The sequence below is a fragment of the Narcine bancroftii genome, chromosome 1 (assembly GCF_036971445.1).
Source record: "Narcine bancroftii isolate sNarBan1 chromosome 1, sNarBan1.hap1, whole genome shotgun sequence".
Taxonomy (NCBI): Eukaryota; Metazoa; Chordata; class Chondrichthyes; order Torpediniformes; family Narcinidae; genus Narcine; species Narcine bancroftii.
In genome coordinates this window covers 63512418-63533700 of record NC_091469.1, presented here as the reverse complement: position 1 = coordinate 63533700, position 21283 = coordinate 63512418, and the positions used below count along the sequence as shown (strand labels likewise).

At 40.0% G+C, this 21283-nt stretch overlaps 1 protein-coding gene and 1 long non-coding RNA gene across 3 annotated transcripts in view; one reads left to right on the top strand and one right to left on the bottom strand.

Annotated features, from left to right (window-relative positions):
* Window positions 1-21283, bottom strand: part of auh (AU RNA binding protein/enoyl-CoA hydratase) — a 155281-nt gene that overhangs the window by 65248 nt on the left and 68750 nt on the right. The window contains exons 5-6 of one of the 2 annotated variants that reach the window (XM_069928342.1): window positions 8154-8246; window positions 301-357 (exon numbers count right to left, since the gene is read on the bottom strand). The exons of the other annotated variant lie outside the window; for it this stretch is intronic. Coding sequence (XP_069784443.1) covers window positions 301-357; window positions 8154-8246 — 150 coding nt within the window. The remainder of the gene's footprint in view (window positions 1-300; window positions 358-8153; window positions 8247-21283) is intronic. 2 annotated transcript variants of the gene reach the window in all.
* Window positions 1-21283, top strand: part of LOC138758861 (uncharacterized) — a 59380-nt gene that overhangs the window by 9255 nt on the left and 28842 nt on the right. The window lies entirely within an intron of this gene.

The window sequence follows — 21283 nt, the reverse complement described above, 5'->3', positions numbered from 1 at the left end:
CCCTATTACTGATATCAGATTAATCAACTTGATTATCTCACTTATCCCTGGTGTCCATTAAGGGTGCCATATTTGCTGTCATTCAGTTATCTAGAACCTCTTCTCTAGCTATTCCAAAGCCTTAAAAAATGAAAGTGGAAATTAAGCAAAAATGGAAAAGTACAAAGGGGTTAGGTATAGAATTTTTGAAAAAAGGTTGATGACATCATAGTTGAAAGTTGAGGGTGAATGATGGAACTTGATACCTTAAGAAATGAAAGCCTTGACATTAAGTGTAAAGAACACAATTTGAGACCATACCTGCACCAGGAATAATTGCCAATTTGGTTTCAACAAGTCCCATTTTTGCAGAGGAAGCTGGGATGATAAAAGAGCAGAAATAGATTATTAGACAAGGTTTATTAACCTTGGCAAACATTTTATCTTCATCATTTATTAAAAAAAAACAACAGTGTAAGGCCTTCTACTTACTGCATCCTCTGTCAACTGCAATGGGACAGCCTAAATTAATGAAGTCTAAAAGATTAACAAGAAATATGGTCATGATTTATGAGTGGTTAATTTTACTTTGGTCTACATTACAGAAACACTCTGCTTGACATGAAGCCAAATTCCAACTAATCACCAAAGTTAAACTCTTATCTTAGTGTCAGAGAGAATGAAAAAAAGTCATCTGAAAAATCTACATAAAAAATAAAATATAGACTTTGTAAACTCCAATATAAGAGGAATTCATTACAAAGTGCAATGAACAAGAGAATATTTAATATATATTTTAAATAGATATAATATTTCAATGCAGTGACCAACAAAAGTTATTTAAAATGTTCACAGATATCAAGGAATAAGATTAGGATGTTTGTTTTTGGATGATTATTGGGATATGGAACAGTGAATGCAACTGTTATTGCAATGTTTAATGGAAATAGAATAACTGTTTGAAATAGTAGAACTTTAGGCTTTGGAGAGAAACCTGTGCAATTGAACTGGTCCAGATTGCAAAGGCAAATAATAAATGTGTGCTGTTAATTTTATAATTATACAATTGAAGCCAATAAAAGAAAGAGAAAATAATCTAATTCTGACAAATGTTATATCTAAACATTGAAATTATAATTGAGTTTTGAGCAAACAATCATAATCCTGACTTGAAGCCAAGGAACCAACATGCTCAAGTTCATTGTCCAGTATTCCATTCAGAGTTCATTAGGAACCCTCCCTAAAGCTGTAGACACTATACATTTCCATAAGTTTGAAGTTTCTCATACATTCAACTGGGCTAATGCCTCAGGCTTCATATGCAACAGAATAAATAGGATTAATCTGTTGATTCAGTGGAGGGTTATAAATAGGATTAATCTGTTGATTCAGTGGAGGGTTGAAGACACTCTCATTTTCAAGACTCCTACACCTATAAACTCCTGTACACTGTGTTGAAAACAGAATCCACTAAAGGTCAGATACAGTCACTGCAGACCTCTCATGTCGCCCTTGCACCCAGCATTCAATCTAGCAGTTTTCAATTTCTTCCTGAATCAAGGGAACAGATAGAGGTATACATTCAGCATGGCCTTATTTATTTGAATGTGGCCACCAATGTAGATTTTTTTAAAAACCTCTCCCACTAAACTTTGTCAACAGCAAATAAATTGTAAAGAATCGAGTATTGGTTCTCAGATAGAAAACCCCCAGAGCACCCCTAAGTAATTAAATTATGATAATAGTCCATAAATGGGCCCTATATCTTGTCAAATTCAACCTTCATCTCTTTAACATTATATCTAATTTTCTCCAAACTCAAGCAAGAGATAACATCCTGTAACCATTGCATATAAATTAGTGCTATGCTGTCTTTCTATTTTATCAAAATTGCTTGTTCAACCATCAATGAAATAAAAGCAACTATTATTTTTTGAGTTGAAGAAATCCTCTCTTCTGGGGCATAACCAAACAAAGCAATAAAAGGCCATGGTTTTACTTTAATCCTAACAATCTGTGATAGAGTTTTAAAGAATTGTTCCCAATATTCTTGTAGTTCCAGACACTCCCAAAATATATGAATCAGAGATGCCTCAAAAATTTTACATTTGTCACATCAACATCAGGATAAAAATGAGATAATCTAACTTTGGACATATGTATTCTATGTACATCTTTAAACTGTATTAAACAATATTGTGCACAGAATGAAGTTTTATTAATCAGATCAAGTGAGTTATCCCAACTTTCATCTGAAATAGATGTATTGAAATCTCGTTCCCATTCATTCTTGATTCCCATCCCTGAAAGTATTCTTTGGTCCTTCAAATTACTATACATAATTGCTATCTATTCACTATGGGGAAACTTTAAATCAAAAAATAAATCAACAAGATTGATATCAGGAATTTGAGGAAAAATAGAGAATTTAGACTGAACAAAATGCCTAATTTTCTTAAGTCTAACCTACATTCTAAAGGAAAGTGTTGTGTGGGAAGGAAAGTTTGGTGGGATCAAAGAGCGACGAGTCTGGACACAGGCTGAACTTGGGAAGGATCTTTATTAAAACACACGCAAGAGGATTGCAACAGGAGATAACACACAGTAATGCTCTCACCACAAAACACTATAACCAGTCACATTGGACTTAACACTACAGATACTAGCAAGTGAGTACAAACTTATATCAACTAAGGATTACATTGTCTAACGTAGGCAAGGCTCCAATGCCATCTAATAGCCCCGATCCCTGTGTAGTGCACACCTTACTGTGACAGAGAACATAGATATGATTTTGGGAGATAAATTGGGAAAGGTTTGTTAGAGTAGGTCACATACAAACACCTTAAAACAGATCTTATTTGAAATATTGGAGCTCTGCCCTATGCGAGATGTATTGGCCCCATAACCTTTGAAAGAGCTTTGGAGAGTGCCCAAGAGTCTTCACTAATGGATTGTTGTTTACAAAAAGGCAACAGATGAAAGAGCTTGTCAGAGCCACCTTCTGTCTGGAAGGGGAACTTGCTGTTCTAAGAGGGTCATATGATTTTACAAGCAGAGAGAGTCAAACAGGCTTTCTCTGTGTGATAGAGAGAGACACAGAGATCACTTCTACAGTGTTACAGCCAGCAACAGCAGCTGGGACTGGAACAGGACAAGCTGGAAAGCTTGTGGAAAACCACATTTGGAAGACGGGTTGTGAGTTCTTGGTTCAGCCTGGTTAAACCCCTTGTGGTTCATGCAAGAGGAGAGAACTGGCTGTCAAATATTTCACTTGGAATGAGTGAAACAAAAAGGAACTCGGTGGTAACCTGAAAGAAAGAGGTTATCATCTGGAGAACCCTGAAGGGGAAGGTTTTGTCAGGAAGACACTGAAGTAGCTGATGGAAGTAAATCAGTTGTGGATGTCCTGGAATAACAAATCTCTCTCTGAAAACGGACAAGAACTTTCCTGAGCGGCACCATTTACCTTTCAAGCCCGAAAGCCTGGTGAACTTTATAAATGTTAAATTCTGTACACAGTATAAGAATTAACTACAACCAGTGAACTTGGAGGAATGAGAAGTGAGATTGGACTGTGAATCAAAGAACTTTTCTGAACTTACACACATATTACATACATGTGCACTTTCAATTAGAAGTGGGTTAAGTTAGCTTAAGTAAGTCAATAGTATTAAGTTAAAGTATGATTCCGTTTTCATGTTTAAAGATAATTAAATGCAACTTTTGTTTAAGTAACCATTTGCCTTGGTGAATATCTATTGCTGCTGGGTTTATGGGTCCTCTGGGCTTGTAACATTACCACCGACTCCTCTCGCATTGTCCACAGTTCGTGACCTGGAGTGGAGCAGGGTTCATCTCAGGACCAAAGAGTAAAAGAGGAAGAGCTACTGCACATGGTGGATTTGATAATACAGTAAGCTGGAGGGTCCTGCCCAGGTAATCACTAGGTGATTAAAGGGGCCAATGATCAGGCGTGTACTAATAGGTGGGCAGAGTTCAACCTTGATTGGCAGGTGATGCCACTTCTGACTAGGTTCCAGACAAAGATGTCACATGACCTTTCACAATCCACACTCCCACCAGGTACCAGATAGAGAGGTCACGTCCCTCCGCAATTTACACTAAATTCCATCCCTCAGAAGTCACACCTCTTGTCAATCACTAAAAAAAAGCAAAAATATGACAAAAAAAAATACATTGTAACAAAATGTAAATACATTGTTACAATGTTTGGTGAATAAATGGACAGGCACAACAGAAGGGTGAAGGTATTGTTTCAGAAAATGTTAACGGCCTACCAACACCTCCAGACCAAGAGGGTTATGTTCTCCCCATGGAGTGTCGTGCTGCGAGAAATGGCTCCTATCTGTTTGTTTTTTTTTTGTCAGTCACTGCGTGTCTCACTGACAACACCAGTACCACCTTCTCCGAGCAGGTAATGCAAGGTCATCTAGCTTTCCCTTAATCTGAAGTACGTAGCCTTTTCTTTGCCCAGTGTTTCAACCATGGTGGCTATCAATTCGATGCTCCCCCATTGTTTGGAGGCATGCATCTCAGATGGCTTCCCGTCCCGTGGGAAACTAGGGGTCGGCGGCAGGCGCAAAACCAGGATATATCAGTGATTTTCAAAGAAGCATCCCATTGCTGGGGTGTGGATTGTTGCCCGTCTTGTGCCAAGATTCCATCCCTGCTCTCATTCCTAGATTGCTGGACCAGTGCTGACTGAACTAAGTGCACAACTGTTTATGTGCCAAATTATTTGGAGGGGAAAATGAAACCAGTTCTTGAAGCACCCACCCCAGCAAGGATTATTGGAAGTGAGATGGTAAAGAGGAGAGGGGAGTGGAAGAACGTCGTTATTACTGTAATATTTTGGATAAAGACTCCATGCAAACAGCTGCTGTGGCTGTCGTTGTGTGTGGTTGGCGCAGGTGAAAGACCTTGGCTGTGTGTCCTGAAGCAGTGATACAGGTGCCACAATCTAGTGTGGTGGTGCTGCATGTGTACACATAGACTCCCACAGTGCCGATCAGCACCTTGAAGGGTAGCCTTCACTTGTTAGTTGGGGGGGGGGGGGGGTGGAAAGGTTGGGAGAACTCACTTATATCAGGTGAGCTGGTTGGTGTGGAAACATGACAGATTAGTCAGGGGCCACCTCAGGTGGGAGAGAAGTAGAGGGGAGGCAGGTTTTGGTCAGAGTGAGCAGTGCAATAGAAGCTCCACTCTTACTGGGCTTCCCCCGCAATGCCTTTTCCAGAAAGCATACGTGGCGGCACTGAACTTTGTTTCACCCCTGAAAACTTGAGAGATGCTCACCGCTCCATGTACTCTAATCCCTCCAAGAGGGTAATAGCTTCCCAGACAGTTTTTCCGGTTACTGGACAATGAGCAGCAAGACCATCTTTCTAAGGTCGGAACATGCAGTAGCCCGCCAATGCACCAGTCATCCTCAAGTTCTTGGGGAAGTAGCACCCATTGGCACCTCTATAGATGCCCGTGATTAGTGCCCACTCTCTGATAACCCGTTCCCCTTGGTGTGCCACTGTAGCCGGCCATGTAGGTGCCATTCTGGAAGAGAACCTGGCCCACACCGCAGTCACTACCTGTTCCCATAGGGTGGTGCCATCATCACTCCCTTTAGGCAGTTCAGAAGTTTGGTATTGATGGTGAAGTAATAAACTTGACTGGAGAAGCCTGAGAGTACTTCTCAGATTAGAGGCCTGACACTAGTGGTGTACCTCGGGATTGGTGTTGGGACCATCGTTGTTTGTCATTTATATCAATGATTGATGATAATGTGGTAAACTGGGTCAACAAGTTTGCTGATAACTCTAAGATTGGAGATGTTGTGGATAATGAGGAAGCCTTTCAAAGCTTGCAGAGGGATCTGGGCCAGCTGGAAAAATGGGCTGAAAAATGGCAGATGGAATTTAATGCAGACAAGTGTTGCATTTTGGAAGGACAAACAAAAAAAAAGGACATTAACAGTAAATGGCAGGACACTGAAGAATGCAGTAGACAGGGATATGCGTTAAGTTACTATTTACAACTCATCTTTAAAGGCCATTTCCAAGTAACACGCCTTTACCAACATCCCTGAGCTTGAGTCACTTTTGTCTCTTGGTTTTCACCTCATCCTTTTCTCTGCCAAGTATAGTAAAACATTTTCTCTCAGCTACATTGAAAGTTATCAGCCTGACATTTTAGATCTATTTCCTTCTTGATGGATGTTGCCTGACCTACTATTTTTAGCATTTTCTATTTTCTCCACCTTAATCCATTTCTATATTTAGATCTAGATGCATATATTTTATTACAGGTTTTAAATACTGTATTTAATATTTTGGTAGTAACAGCTTTGAAAAGGTATAAGAACACAAGTAATAAATTAAATAGATTTTATCCTGATTTTGAATGAAGATCTGTCAAGATATGAAATGCTCATTGAGATCAAAGTTGATTTATGTCTTCAATTAATATTATTAATTCTTCTTGACCGAAAGACCACATTTGTCCAACGTTGCAACAAAATCTCATCCCATCACTGAGCAGTGGCACACCTCAGAATTGTGTGCTCAGCCCACTACTATTCATGCTGCTGACTCATGACTATACAGCAGATTCACTTCAAATAGAATCATTGTTTGCAGATGATGCAACAGGAGTTGGCCTCATCTGCAACAATGATGAGTCAGCTCGCAGTGAGGAAGTTGGGAAACTTGTAAAATGGTGCGAGATCAACAATTTGAGTTTTAACATGGACAAAGGACATGATTGTTGACTTTGTGCGAACAAAGGTTGGCCATTCTCCATTACACATTAATGGTTCCATTATGGAGAGAGTGAAGAGCACAAAGTTCCTCGGTGTGTATGTCTGGACCTACAGCAACACCTCATTTGTCAGGAAAGCGCAGCAGCACTTACTCTTCCTCAGGATGTTGAGGAGAGGAGGGCAAGGCTACTGGCCCTATCTTGACAACAATTTACAGGAATGCAATTGAGTATAGGAGGATCAAAATAAGGACTGCCAGGCTGAAAATAGCTTCTTCAAGCAGTCTGTGAGAAGGATGAACAGTATCCTGTAACCGAGTAAATCATTCCAAAATATTTATTTAAATTATATCTTTACGTGATTATTATATATTGTGTGTATACATATGTGCACTGTCGTCCAGGGAAACAGTTTCATCAGGTTGTATATGTACAGTCAGATAATAAACAAAATTAATTGATCCATCCATCTGATCTTATCTGGGCATATTTGGGTGGTGCAATCTCATTGGCTGGAAGGGCCAGTTACTGTGCTGTATTTCTAAATTTAAAAAAGCTACATTAAAAATGTCCACATTGCAGGTTGAGTCAATAGTATGAAATGTAAATGTAATGTTAGCATTCACTTCAAGTGAACTAGAATATAATAGCAATTGTATATTACTGAGGCTTTACAAAGAGTCGGTCAGATCACATTTGTAGTATTGTGTGCAGTATAGTGGGCTCCGTATCTAAGAAAGGGTGTGCTGGCGATAGAGAGGATCCAGATGTTGTTTACGAGAATGATCCCAGGAATGAGAGGATTAATGTATAAGGAGCATTTGATGGCTTTGATGGCTCTGAACCTGTACTCGTTGGAGTTTGGATGAAGGAATACATCATCAAAACATACTAAATATTGAAAGGCCTAGATAGAGTGGACATGAAGACAATGTTTCCAGAAGTGGGAGAGTCTAGAACCAAAGGGCATAGCCTCAAAATAAAAGAACAGAGATGAGGAGAAATTTTATAAATTCATTGTCACAGACTACTATGGAGACCAAGACATAGAACATAGAAATTGGGTATATTTAAAGCAGAGAATTACAGATTCTTGATTAGCAAGGACATCAAAGTTTAATGGGAGAAGGAAAATGGTTTTGAAAGGAAAAAACATATCAGCCAGACAAAGCAGACTTGATGCATTGAATGGCCTAATTCTCCTTGTGGTCTTACATTGAATTTTGTTGTAACAACCTGGTGCACAAAGGATAGATTGTATAATGAAATGAAACTTGTTTGTTTTCATATACAAAGTTTAAAAACAATTTTCTTGAAGATGGCATCCTTTAAAACTACTTTTCTTTTACATTTACAAAAGCTATTGATTTCACCATTCCCATGATAGAATAGTTTCTTACCAGCCACACGAATGTCACAGGCTAGTGCCATTTCTAGACCTCCTCCCAAGGCAGCTCCATCAAGGACAGCAATTGTAGGCATTGGAAGATTACCTGTTGATCACACAAAATAAATTCTCTAACATTATAGAATAAATAAGAAATAAGTTCTGAGGAGAGTGTTAAGGTTTATTTCAATTCTACATCAATGTGAAGTGAAGAACACTGGCAGCAGTATTAATGAATTCCCACATGAATGCGCTTTTATTACAAGTCACTTCACATCAAACAAAATGATAATTTTTCTTGACAGTTTTAACTATTTCCAAAATGATCGATGAATGAAAGCATTTGCATGCAAGGATTTATCAATCTCAATTTATTTTTTTGCCAAAGAGCAGTTGTTTTATTGACCAAAATATTATTATTTCAGGGACAGACAGATCTCAAGATTATTTTTGATTTTTTCCAATGAAAGAATTTGAATTGTAGGTTACAAGACTCATTATTATTTTAGAAAAAAGTGATTAAAATACCAATACTGGACTTTAAAATGTTTTCTTTACAGATTTCAAATATTTTGGCTTGAATCAGTGCCTCATTAACTTGGTTATATTATTTCACAAAGAATCCAATTTTAGATCCCAACAAGCTTCCCCTCTGCTTACAAATGCAGAGAGGAAAGGTTAATATCCAAAGGGACAGGAATTCAAGAAAGTTTTCAAATCTAAGGAAAGACCTTGATGCATTCAAAAAATTAAGCATGCAGCAGAATACAGTTGATAGAAACTCCTGCAAGTCCACATTGGAGAACCTCTTGAGCAAGTTCTTAATACTGAGTTTATTGCTATATACATTGTACAATGTACATACACACTTCCTGCAGCTGAACAAACTCTGTTAAAAAAAAGACACATTAAATACTTGTATGATTTAAAAAGACAATGGCACAAAAATCTGATAATGCAGAAGGTTCCAGGCAGTACTTTTAAAATTCCAGGCAGTACTTTTAAAATTCCAGGCAGTACTTTTAAAATTCAAATTGAAGGAGGAATAAAGCTGGACTGCTCTTGTGGATGGAACACTTGCGGCTTCTACTGCATCTGCTGTGCTGCTTGATGCTTCTCTCACTTTCTTTAAATACTTGTGTATATTACCTATCATAGTTTACATCTTGGTCATTTCTTTGTGATAAGATAGAATAATCTGTGCAGCATATGCACAGGCAACACAAATTCAATAACCATGCCCATGGACCTTTCTGCTGTAGTTTTTTAAAAATATTTTAAATTGTAGACTTTCCGATGTGTTATGTTACCAGGTTCGAGTCTCTTCATTACTTCAAATTTGTTATTCAGTTTCAACCTGTTCTTCTTTCTCTTCACACTGTGACATTTATCTACTTTAGTCCCCATTCTTTGGGTTTGTAACTACGTTGCCACTGTGCACCTGTGGCATCATGCATACACACATACAAAAATCCACTAAATATAAAAAGGTTGAGAGTTTTCACAGAGTCTGGATTTTCAGGCGGTCTGAATTTCTGGACTTCCACTGTAAATATTCAGTTATCTCATGCAAAAAAAAGTGATTTGGCAATAATGCAGACAGTCCTCTTATGGTGTCGGAGCAGTCCAAATTTACTGTAATAAAGAGAGGTTCAAGAGCCTGCTCTTGAACCTGGAGGTGCTGCATGAAGGTAGCAGAGGTCTTGATCAGGGAGATGGTTGTTCTTGATCAGACTCGCAAGAGAACAAACCTAATCAGGGGGCATTAAGATAACCACCAGGGGGTGGGGGGGGACGACACAAACTGCCATTCGTGTGGCAGTTTCATGTGCCGTTAATGTTTGGGTGGGGGCACAATAACTCATTTGGGGGGAGTATGGCCTGTGGTGGCCCCCCCCACCCCCCATGATGCCAATCCTGTCCTTGGTCTTGTTGGCAGCATTCTTGAGGAGGCACCTCACATTGATGCAGTGCCCTCTATAATGCTTTGGACAGACACTTTTTTCCTTTATTAGCCCATGCTCCACAGTTTTAAATTTGTAATCAAACAATTCATATGTGATTAAAGTGCACATTCAAGATTTTATTCAAGGTGATTTGTATATTTTGGTTTGAACATGCAGAAATTACATACAGCACTTTTTATACATAATCCTGTGGTGGCCCGCAATTACGGAGATCAGGCTGGCACATCGCACGGCGGCAGCAGACGCAGACAGAGATCGCTACGCTAAAGGGACTCCCAAGACAATGAACCGGCGGGGGTAAAACCTGGAGCAATACAAGACCAGCAGCCCTAAAATGGCACTGGCTAAGCTGCCCAGCTAACAGATAATAACAGGCTGGGGAAGAAGGGCATTCACATGCAAGATGTTCTTGCCCACTATTGTTTTCATGCAGCTGATGTCAGCTAATCAAACAAATGGCAGGAACTCCAGCTGTATAAAATGAGCCTTTCCAGCCTCAATAAATCTCAAAGCTTAACCTTCCATACTCTGAGTGTGTGTGTGTGTTTCTTTGTAGCATTCGGCTACAATCCCCTCATTTCAGGGCTCCATAATGTTTAGGACATTTGGCTTCACAGGTGTTTGCAAATACTCAGGTATGTTTAATCGCTTAATTGGTGCAGGTATAAGAGAGCTATGTTTGCTTCAGGCTTTTGAATGCCTTTGGAGTTTATAGTTGACATTTTTCAAATTGAGGACCAGAGTTGTGCCAATGAGCACCAAAGAAGTCATCATGAGGCCAAAAAGTAAGAATAAATCAGTAAGGGACATTGCCCAAACCTTAGGATTACCAACATTAACAGTTTGGAACATCATTAAAAAGAAACAGCACACTGGTGAGCTCAGTAATTGCAAAAGGACTGGTATTCCAAGGAAGTCCTCCACTGCTGATCACAGAAGAATTCTCATTATAATGAAGAAAAATCCCCAAACACATGTCTGACAGATCGGAAACACTCTTCAGGAAAGCAAGTGTGGATACACCAATGACTCTTGAACAGTGGCTTCACTGCAAGATGCAGGAAAATGGGTCAGAAATCAATCCACAGGACCATAAGAGTGGAGAGAGGATCACTGGAGTCAACCCCCCCACCCCCCCCCCCACACACAATCGACGTGATATACCGGTATCATTCTCCGAAGAGGGTGCGGAAAATCACTGAGGACCCCTTCCACCCCACACACTTCTTTCAACTTCACCCATTGGGGAAGAGATACAGGAATATCAGATCCAGTATTACCGGTCTGAGGAACATCATCTTCCCACATGCAGTGAGAATGCTGAACGACCAAAGGAACTGCTCATAGTAACCATCTGTGACTCTCATATGTACAAAACAATATTTATAGATGAAATAAATCCTGCATATGTATTGTTTGTCTGTTTGTTATGATTGGTTGTGTGTCTGCATGTTTTTCACTGAGGACTGAGAGAACGCTATTTCGTCATGTTGTACTTGAACAATCAGATGACAATAAATTTGAACTTGACTTGAATTCTTCTGTGATCAGCAGTGGAGGTCTTCCTTGGAATAGCAGTCCCTTTATGATTACTGAGCTCACCAGTGTGCTCTTCTTAATGATGTTCCAAACCATTTATTTTGGTAATCCTAAGGTTTGGGCGATGTCTCTTACTGATTTATTCTTATTTTTCAGCCTCATCATAGCTTATTTGACTTTCATTGGATCAACTCTGGTCTTCATGTCGAAAAATGGCTACTGACTCCAAAGACAATCAAAAGCTTAGAAGCAAGCCTATCTCTCTTATACCTGCATTAATGAAGCAATTAAACATACCTGAGTACTCAGAAACACCTGTGAAGACAAATGTCCAAACATGGTGCCATGAAATGAGGGGACTATGTATAAAAAGTGCTGTAATTTTACATGTTCAAACCAAAATGTGAACAAATCTAGAATGAATGTACTTTAATCACAAGTGATTTGTTTGTTTACAAAGTTAAAACTGTGGAACACAGAGGCAAATAAATGAAAAATCTGTCTTTGTCCCTAACATTATGGAGGGCATTGTACATTCAGACCATGTTATGGATCTGGCTATTTGTTACCTTCTGGAGCCTTCTGTATTCCTGGGCAGTCGAATTCCCAAGCCAAGCTGTGATGAAACCCATCAGAATTTTTTCTGCAGTACACCTGTCGAAATTTGATGGAGTATTCGACCAAATGTAAAATCGCCTCAGACTCCTGAGAAAGTAGAGTCATTAGTGTGTCTTGTCATGGTTGCTTGGATGTACTGGCTCCAGGAGAGTCTTCTGAAATAAGAATTCAGGAAGTGAAAGGTTCTAATCCTTTCCACTTCCTTCCCATCAACATGAGTAAGTGCCTTGCCCCTCAGCCTCTCCTTCCTAAAATCAACAATTGGTTCCATGGTCTGTGTTGTTGAGAGCAAGATTGTTGTTCTGGCACAACCCAAACAGATCTTGGATCTCCATTCAGTATTCTGTTCCACAATTTCCAGTAATTTGACTATCGATGGTGGTGTCAGCAAATTGAAGTTGAAGCCAAACTTAGGCTATATAGTCATAAGTGTACAGGAGTAGATTAAGGACTAACCACACAGCCTTGGTGTGCCCCGTGTTGATGGTGAGAATGGAGGAGGTGATGATGGCAATTCACACCGATTGGGGTCTACTGATGATGAAGTCCAGGATCCAGTTGCAGAGGGGTCATCAGAGTTTCAGATCCTTTTGGTCATGTTTTGCTGGTATAATGGTGTTGAATGCAGCACCGCAGTCAATGAACACAGCCTGGCGCAAGTATTCCTGTGGCCTAGTTGAGTTAACACAGCGGTGGGCCTGTGAGATGGAATCTGCCATTGCTCTGTTGTGCCAATAAGCTACTCTTCCTGAGAGAAGTTGATGTGCTCTATAACTAACCTCTCAAAGGAATTCATGATAAACATTAGTGCCCCCAGCCAATAGTCTCTTGCTCTCTGGGGCACCTTTTGAAATACTTTTGAATCAGGTGGGGTCCTCTATCCATGGAAGCAAGAGGTTGAAGGTATCCACAAGAACTCCAGGTTGATGGTTAACACAGGTTTTAAGGACAGAGCCAGGTATGCCATTTGGGCTGAATGGTTTGAGGATTCACACTCCTGAAGGTTCTGTTCTCATCAGCCTCAGAAACTGGAAACATAGTTGCTAGGGGCTTATGAGGGTTATTCATTGCTTTCCCTTTCAAAGCAAGCATAGAAGAGATGTATCACAGTTAATACTACTGCCCTGTTTCATCTTATTCTATGTAATAGCATGCAAGCCCTGCCACAGCTGTCAATCGTCTGACTGAAACTCCAGCCTGGTCTGTAATTGTGTCTTTGTGATGGCCATCTGGAGGATTCTGAACATCTCTGAATCTCCTGACTTATAACTGGCACAGATTTGGTCTTTACAATTTACAGATCTTTTGGTTCATCAATAGCTTCTGTTTAGGATGCACCTCAATAATTTGAGTGGGAGTATGTTCATTCAAACATTTTCTGATAATGTTGGCGACCTCTGTGGTATATTCATTCAGATTGGTTGCTGAGTCCTTGAATGTAGTCCAGTTCATAAATTCCAGACAGTCACAAAGCCACTCTTCTGTCTCTCAGACCATCTCTGTACAACCTTCGCTGCTGGTTCCATGTTCTCCAGTTTCTGCTCTGTACGCATCATTACAACTATGTTGAAGGCATACCAACATCTCTATTTTCTAAGAAGTCTGAGGAGAATTGGCAAGTCATCAAATAATCAAACTTCTAGAGGTGTACTGTGAGAATATACTGACTAGTTACATTGTGGCCTGTCTTGGCATTTTGAGTGCCCGGAAATGCAGAAGGCTGCATAAAGTAGCAAATATAGCCAAGTCAATCCAAACTCCCATCCAATGAAAAGATTTATGTGAGGTGCTGACACAGGAAGGTGTTTAAGATCATAAAGGACTCCCATCACCCTGGTCACAATCACTTTTTGAAGTCCAGCACTTCTCAGTTCAAGAACAGTTTTTATCTATCAGATTCTTGAACTTCCCCTTACTACCCTAATCATAAACTACTCCAGGACCATCAATAAATACTTATTTGCCTGATTGAAATGCCACTTTCTTTCTTGAATCATAACTATGAATATTTGTCTATCTAACCTTTATAAGTATCAACCCTTTCTGTATTAAGGTAACAATGTACACTGTTACAATTGATGTATCATACATACCTGTTCAGCAGCAGCAAGTGAGAATTTTGGTGCATTTGTACATTGAATGAATATGTCTAACACTAAACTCCATCACTCAAGCAAGAAAATTAATTGAAGGTGGAAGGCGTAACTTTCACATTACTTTCAGTTAAAATGGGTGAAACATTTTTATTGGATTTATTCTCAGGTAATTGGTGTTACAAACAAGAGGAAGGTTTATTGCCAGTCCATATTTGACCATGAGAAAATGATGGGGTATCTTCCTGGACTATTGTAATTATGCGATGAAAGCTGCATAATAGCAAACAACAAGATTTGGGCCAATCAATGGCAGAAAGTGAAAGAAGGCAGGTGGTATGGAAGGTGGTTCAATTAACAACCCAGTGTTTGCAACATCAAATCTCACTGACTCACTTAATAGCTCTGGTTGCCCTTGATTATATTAGAAAGGTCAGTCTGATGCAATTATGTCAAAATCACCGGGCTTTTCCTAATCTGTACCGTCCATACCTTCTGTGGTACTTGTACAAAAGAAATGGCAACATCAGCTGATTAAGAGGCTTTTATCTGTATAGACATTTAAGTTTCAAAGTGAAGGAAATCAATTGTAGCGGCAGCTGTGTAACACAGACTGCATGTTATGTCATATCTGGTCAGCAGATAACAGATACTCCTGTTGTAAACTGCTGATCTTGGAAACCAAGGACAGTAGCACTCTGAAGAGGATTTTTTTTTACTTATACCATGCAATTTGCACAGATACCTGAATACATTCGTGATTTTTAGAATATGAATACCATGTAGTAATAGAGTCAATGGGCAGGAGTCAAACATGAATTACATAATTTCACCTTATACACAAGGATATTCATGGAATTTGCAATGATCCCATTGGCATATGTTTGAGGCATATCAAATTTGCACATTAAGCTTCAGCAATTCATGACCCCCTACAACAACTTAGGATTTTTCACCTTTTTTAAAATATGTCCCATGCACTGACATGGTGCAGTTCAAACAGTGTTCCTTAATGGCAAGATCAGTTAAAATCCAATTGTCAGATCAGAGATGATGTTGTGGCTGATAGGTGCTTTATTGATCCTTCATCATGCCATTGGGTGAACAGTTTTGGAAAAGGCTGTGATTAGGGGATATCTTGAATGAACCAAGCTATTGTTTAGTGGAAATCTCCCAGAGCATATACAGAATTCAACTACCACAGAGTTTGCTGGTTAGTCAGTTTCAGCATTGATACAGTGGAGATAAGGAGGAACAAAGTTATCAATGGAAGCCTTGGGAATTGAATGGTGCACAATATGCTTGATGTTGCTGAACCAAGCCATGAAAGACCTCAACAATGAAGACGCTGTTTACATCCGGTACCGCACGGATGGCAGTCTCTTCAATCTGAGGCACCTGCAAGCTCACACCAAGACACAAGAGCAACTTGTCCGTGAACTACTCTTTGCAGACGAGGCCGCTTTAGTTGCCCATTCAGAGCCAGCTCTTCAGCGCTTGACATCCTGTTTTGCGGAAACTGCCAAAATATTTGGCCTGGAAGTCAGCCAGAAGAAAACTGAGGTCCTCCATCAGCCAGTTCCCCACCATGACTACCAGCCCCCCCACATCTCCATCGGGCACACAAAACTCAAAACGGTCAACAGGTTTACCTATCTCGGCTGCACCATTTCATCAGATGCAAGGATCGACAACGAGATAGACAACAGACTCGCCAAGGCAAATAGCGCCTTTGGAAGACTACACAAAAGAGTCTGGAAAAAACAACCAACTGAAAAGCCTCACAAAGATAAGCGTATACAGAGCCGTTGTCATACCCACACCCCTGTTTGGCTCCAAATCATGGGTCCTCTACCGGCATCACCTACGGCTCCTAGAACGCTTCCACCAGCGTTGTCTCCGCTCCATCCTCAACATTCATTGGAGCACTTTCATCCCTAACGTCGAAGTACTCGAGATGGCAGAGGTCGACAGCATCGAGTCCACGCTGCTGAAGATCCAGCTGCGCTAGGTGGGTCACGTCTCCAGAATGGAGGACCATCGCCTTCCCAAGATCGTGTTATATGGCGAGCTCTCCACTGGCCACCGTGACAGAGGTGCACCAAAGAAAAGGTACAAGGACTGCCTAAAGAAATCTCTTGGTGCCTGCCATATTGACCACCGCCAGTGGGCTGATATCGCCTCAAACCGTGCATCTTGGCGCCTCAGTTTGGCGGGCAGCAACCTCCTTTGAAGACCGCAGAGCCCACCTCACTGACAAAAGGCAAAGGAGGAAAAACCCAACACCCAACCCCAACCAACCAATTTTCCCCTGCAACCGCTGCAACCGTGTCTGCCTGTCCCGCATCGGACTTGTCAGCCACAAACGAGCCTGCAGCTGACGAGGACATTTACCCCCTCCATAAATCTTCGTCCGCGAAGCCAAGCCAAAGAAAATACTGTTAACAGGCCTTTAGACGGTTACATTTTCTGTGTCTGATGAACATAATAGTGAGGCACTGCTATCTCAAGTAGAGCCTGCACATAGGCAAGGAATTTATTCCTTGCTTTATTTTGTAAGGTTGTTTATATACTTATCATGAGAAAAATTAAATATGATTATAGTTGATTACTATGCTTTATTTGAAAGAGTGAATGTTTAATGTGACAGAGGTAATGATTAATTGGAAATTTTTAAACTACAGAAGCTAGAAATCTGAATTAAAAAGAGTGGAAATTGCAACTCAGGCAACACATTTTTGGAGCAAGGAACAGTTAGTGCTACTGGTCAATTACTTTTTGGAACTGAAAAGTGAGGAAACAAGTGAAGGAAAGTGTGTTTTAAACTGCAGAGAGGTGAAGGGGTGAACTGAACAGAAAGACCAACTGTGATAGTGTGCAGATGAAAGCTTTCCTGTTTAAAATGACCCTTTGGAGCAATCAAATTTTCGATGAATTAGGGCAATTCGAGAATTAAAAAAAAAAGAACATACTGGAATTTTAACAGGCCAAACTCAGCAGTAACTGGAAATATGAAACAATAGAATTTACATCAAGCAACATATCTCAGAGAGAAAATCAACAAAAGTCAAAGTTAAAGGTGATTGACCTTGTATCAGAACTGTTCAACTTTGGCACAGACTGAAAGAGTAGATTATCTGATCATTTAGAAATCAAAGTAATGTTTCAAGTGCTACAATGTTTAAAGATGGAAGACGAGGAGCTTTTTAATCCAATCTACATGGGGTTTTCATGGAGCAAGGTGGGACAGATTTTAGTGGAGTGGAATGAATAATTAAAATGATAAGCAACTGGATCTTTTGAAGTAATGATCAACCTTGACATTCCCACCCAATATGAGCTTTACGTAATAGGTTAAAGTGATGATTCAGGTTTCACAAACCCAATTATTAACTTGAAATTTTTGGAGGTATTTGTTGGCAGGTCATTGATATTTTGGCTTAAGGGGAGAAACACCACTATGTATCCTTGAGTTAAACCATTAGTTTGATAACTCAAGGAGCATAACTTCACTTGAAAGCCACACAAACTGACCAAATAAATTGCTCAAGATACTTAAATGCCACAATAAGAAGCGAGAGGAACCAAAGTAATAAATATTAGACATCTCCTAACAATCAAGTCTCCATGCAGCATAATTCTGGAAATAGAATGGAATATACAATGAGTCATTCAAGCTGCTTGGAAGTTTGACAGTGCTTAGAAAAATGTCTCTGCTTAGAACGTTTCAGAGGATATGCAGTTTAGGGTTAAAATGGACATTTACTTGTCGAGGGGAGCATTTTGAGACACATGTGACTCATGTTATTGCTAAAGAACATCATTGCCTTGGAAAAACTTTCTCAGGACTCTTGGTATACGGCACCTATTGGGATTATTAGATGCCAGATAAGTGTATTTTCCAGTTGCTTGAGACTTATTTTTACAATCCTAAACTAATGCAACTACATTAAAAATAAACCATTTAAAAGACAAAATTACTATATTGTACTTACATTGAACAAAGTTTACTTGCATAAATATATAAACCTTAAAGCATTTTACTTTATTTTCAGTCAAATTCTTTGAAAACATTTAACCGTCGCTGCATCTACAGGTTCCTCCCCCTCCATGCAGCTGCCCGAAAGACAAACAATAACATTACAGATTATAAACTCCCCACCCCCAAGTTTACAGATAAAGCCTCTGACTGAGGCGACTCTTACTAATCAAGGATAAGGAGACACTTTTAAGGAGACAGTCACCCCAATGGCAAGTGGCATCAACCAGGTCTTCATTCACACAACTTTATTCAAACAAAGCATGATCAAAGCACTCCACTGGCTGAATATTTGCTCCTACCTTCACCAAAGCTTTGTGTTGCTTCAGATAATATATATTTTTACAATTTTAAACTTGCATATTTTTTATCTATTATTTCATTCTTATTTTTTTCTTAATTTATTTTCCTTGATTTTATTTTGCTGGTTGCTTGAATTCCAGATACCAAGGGTTTTACTGTACATTGTTGCTTGAAGAGCGGTAGGTAATTTCAGCCCACGAGTACATACCAGGGGTGGAGGTCAATTGAATGTCATGGACTCGTGGACTTAAGTGGCCTGTTACCATGCTGTATGTCTAAATTAAAAAGTTGGCCACATCTGTGACCTAATCTATCCAAGTCTCCATGCAGCCTTTTTGCATCTTCAGCAGAAACTACCCTACCACCTATTTTGGTATCATCTGCAAATTTAGACACAAAGATCTATGTCCCCCGATGAACAGGCCCCCCTGCACAGCTGCATCCAAGGTGAGGAAAACCCAATCCAAGGTGAACCCACACGAGGTGGTGGAACCAGACAACATACGTGGTCAGGTTCTGAAGGACTGAACAGACCAATTGTTGGAGGTCTTCAGGATATCTTCAACACCTCACTGTAGCAGTCCATCGTTCCCACAGGGTTCAAGACAGTCACCATCATCCAGATGGAAGAGGGCAACAACTGAAGAGGGCATCAGTGACCTTCACTATTATGAAATACTTTGAGCATCTAGTGATGGAACGCATCAAAAGTCACCTCCCAGAGATGCTGGACCAATTTCAATTCACCCATAGAAAAAATTATTCCACAGACAATGCTATAGCCTTGTTGCATCACTCCATCATGGCCGACCTGGAGAACAACACCCCATACGCTAGGCCACTGTTCGTCAACTTTGGCTCAATAATACAATCATTCCCCAGAGGCTGGTGGAGAAGCTGTCCTCACTGGGACTCGAAACCCCTCTCAGAATTAGAATTTATTGTCATGAACAAGTCATGAAATTCAGAGCTTTGCGGCAGCGTCACAGTGTAAACATTCATGTTATAACCATCTTAGAACAATAAATATATTTTTTAAAATAGTCTGCGAAAAGTAAAGCAGTGTCTATTCAAGAATCTGGTGGCAGCAAGGAATAGTCAACATTACCTCAGGAAGACACAACAGCAACTGCACTTTCTGAGAAGACTAAAGTGGGCAAGGCTACCAGCCGCCATTATGTCAATCTTTTATTAGAGCTCTATCGAGAGCATCCTGGCCGGCTGGATCACAGTGTGGTATGCTTGCTGCAGAGAAATAGGTTGGAGGTCAATCTTCAGGACCATAAGAATGGCAGAGAGGATCACTTGAGTGTCCCTCTTCTCCCCGCCCCCCACCCCCACCACCCAATTGATCTAATCTAACAGGATCGTTGACTGAAGAAGGCACGCAAAATCAATGAAGGTCCCTTCCACTCTGGACACAGCATATTTCAGCTGCTCCCACGGTGGGGGGGCGGGGGGGGGGGGGGGAAGAAGAGATACAGGAGTGTCAAGACTCAAAACTACCAGGCTGAGGAACAGCTTTTTCCTTTGGGCAGTGAGAATGTTGGACAATCAAAGGAACTGCTCACACTAACCATATGAGACTCTCATATATGCAAAGCAACAATTATTTATTTATTTGTATAGCTAAAACATTTGTCCTACATATGCATTGTTTGTCTGTATGTATGTTATGTCCAGTTTTGTGTCTGTCTGCTTTGCACCGAGGACCAGAGAACGCCTTTTTGTTAGGTTTACTTGTACAATCAGATGACAATAAACTTGACTTGACAAAGCTATCTATTCCATCATCCAAATCATTTATATACAACACTAAAATAACCAGCCCCAACACCGACCCCTGCAAATCATCACTAGTAACAGGTAAGCAACCAGAATAGGATCCCTTTATTCCCACATTTTATTTCCTTCATATCAGTCAATTTTCTACCCATGCTAGTATCCTTCCTGCAATTCCATGGGCTCTCATCTTGTTAAGCAGTCTCTTGTCAAAGGCCAAATACACCTTGTCAAAGACTAAATACACACACCATATTTTAGTGAGCTACAATGAACTGGAGGACAGAACAGAGAGAGATGGATAAGGGAGGGGATATCTGAAGAGAAAGATTTGTATAAACAAGGCAAAGCAGATTATGGATCCAATTCAGAAACAAAAAGATGATGATAGGTGAAGGAGATAGCGAAAAATAAGTTTTTGAAAGTTATTGCCAAAGGAAAGGTAACCAAAATTCTAGCTTTGAGCTAATAAACATAACTTCTAATGAGAGATTAATCAAGCTGCTTCAGTGCCCAATATGGTTCAAGTGCACAAAAAATAAGTGGTCTTTCTCTTCCAATAATAAATTCTGGTTATTTAAATTTATATAAAATTGATTCATAATTTTCTTTCATTATTTTCTCTCAGGATATTTGAAATTAGACCAGTATGTGGTGTTCCTCATTTTCACGAGGGAAAGTGATGAAAGTACTCGTTATGTTAACTGATAAATCAGTTGAGGAGCTGATGTCTTGTTCCTTTTTGAGAAATTAACATCCAGGCATCACAATTACTGCAGCGGTTAGGGCGACGCTTTTACAG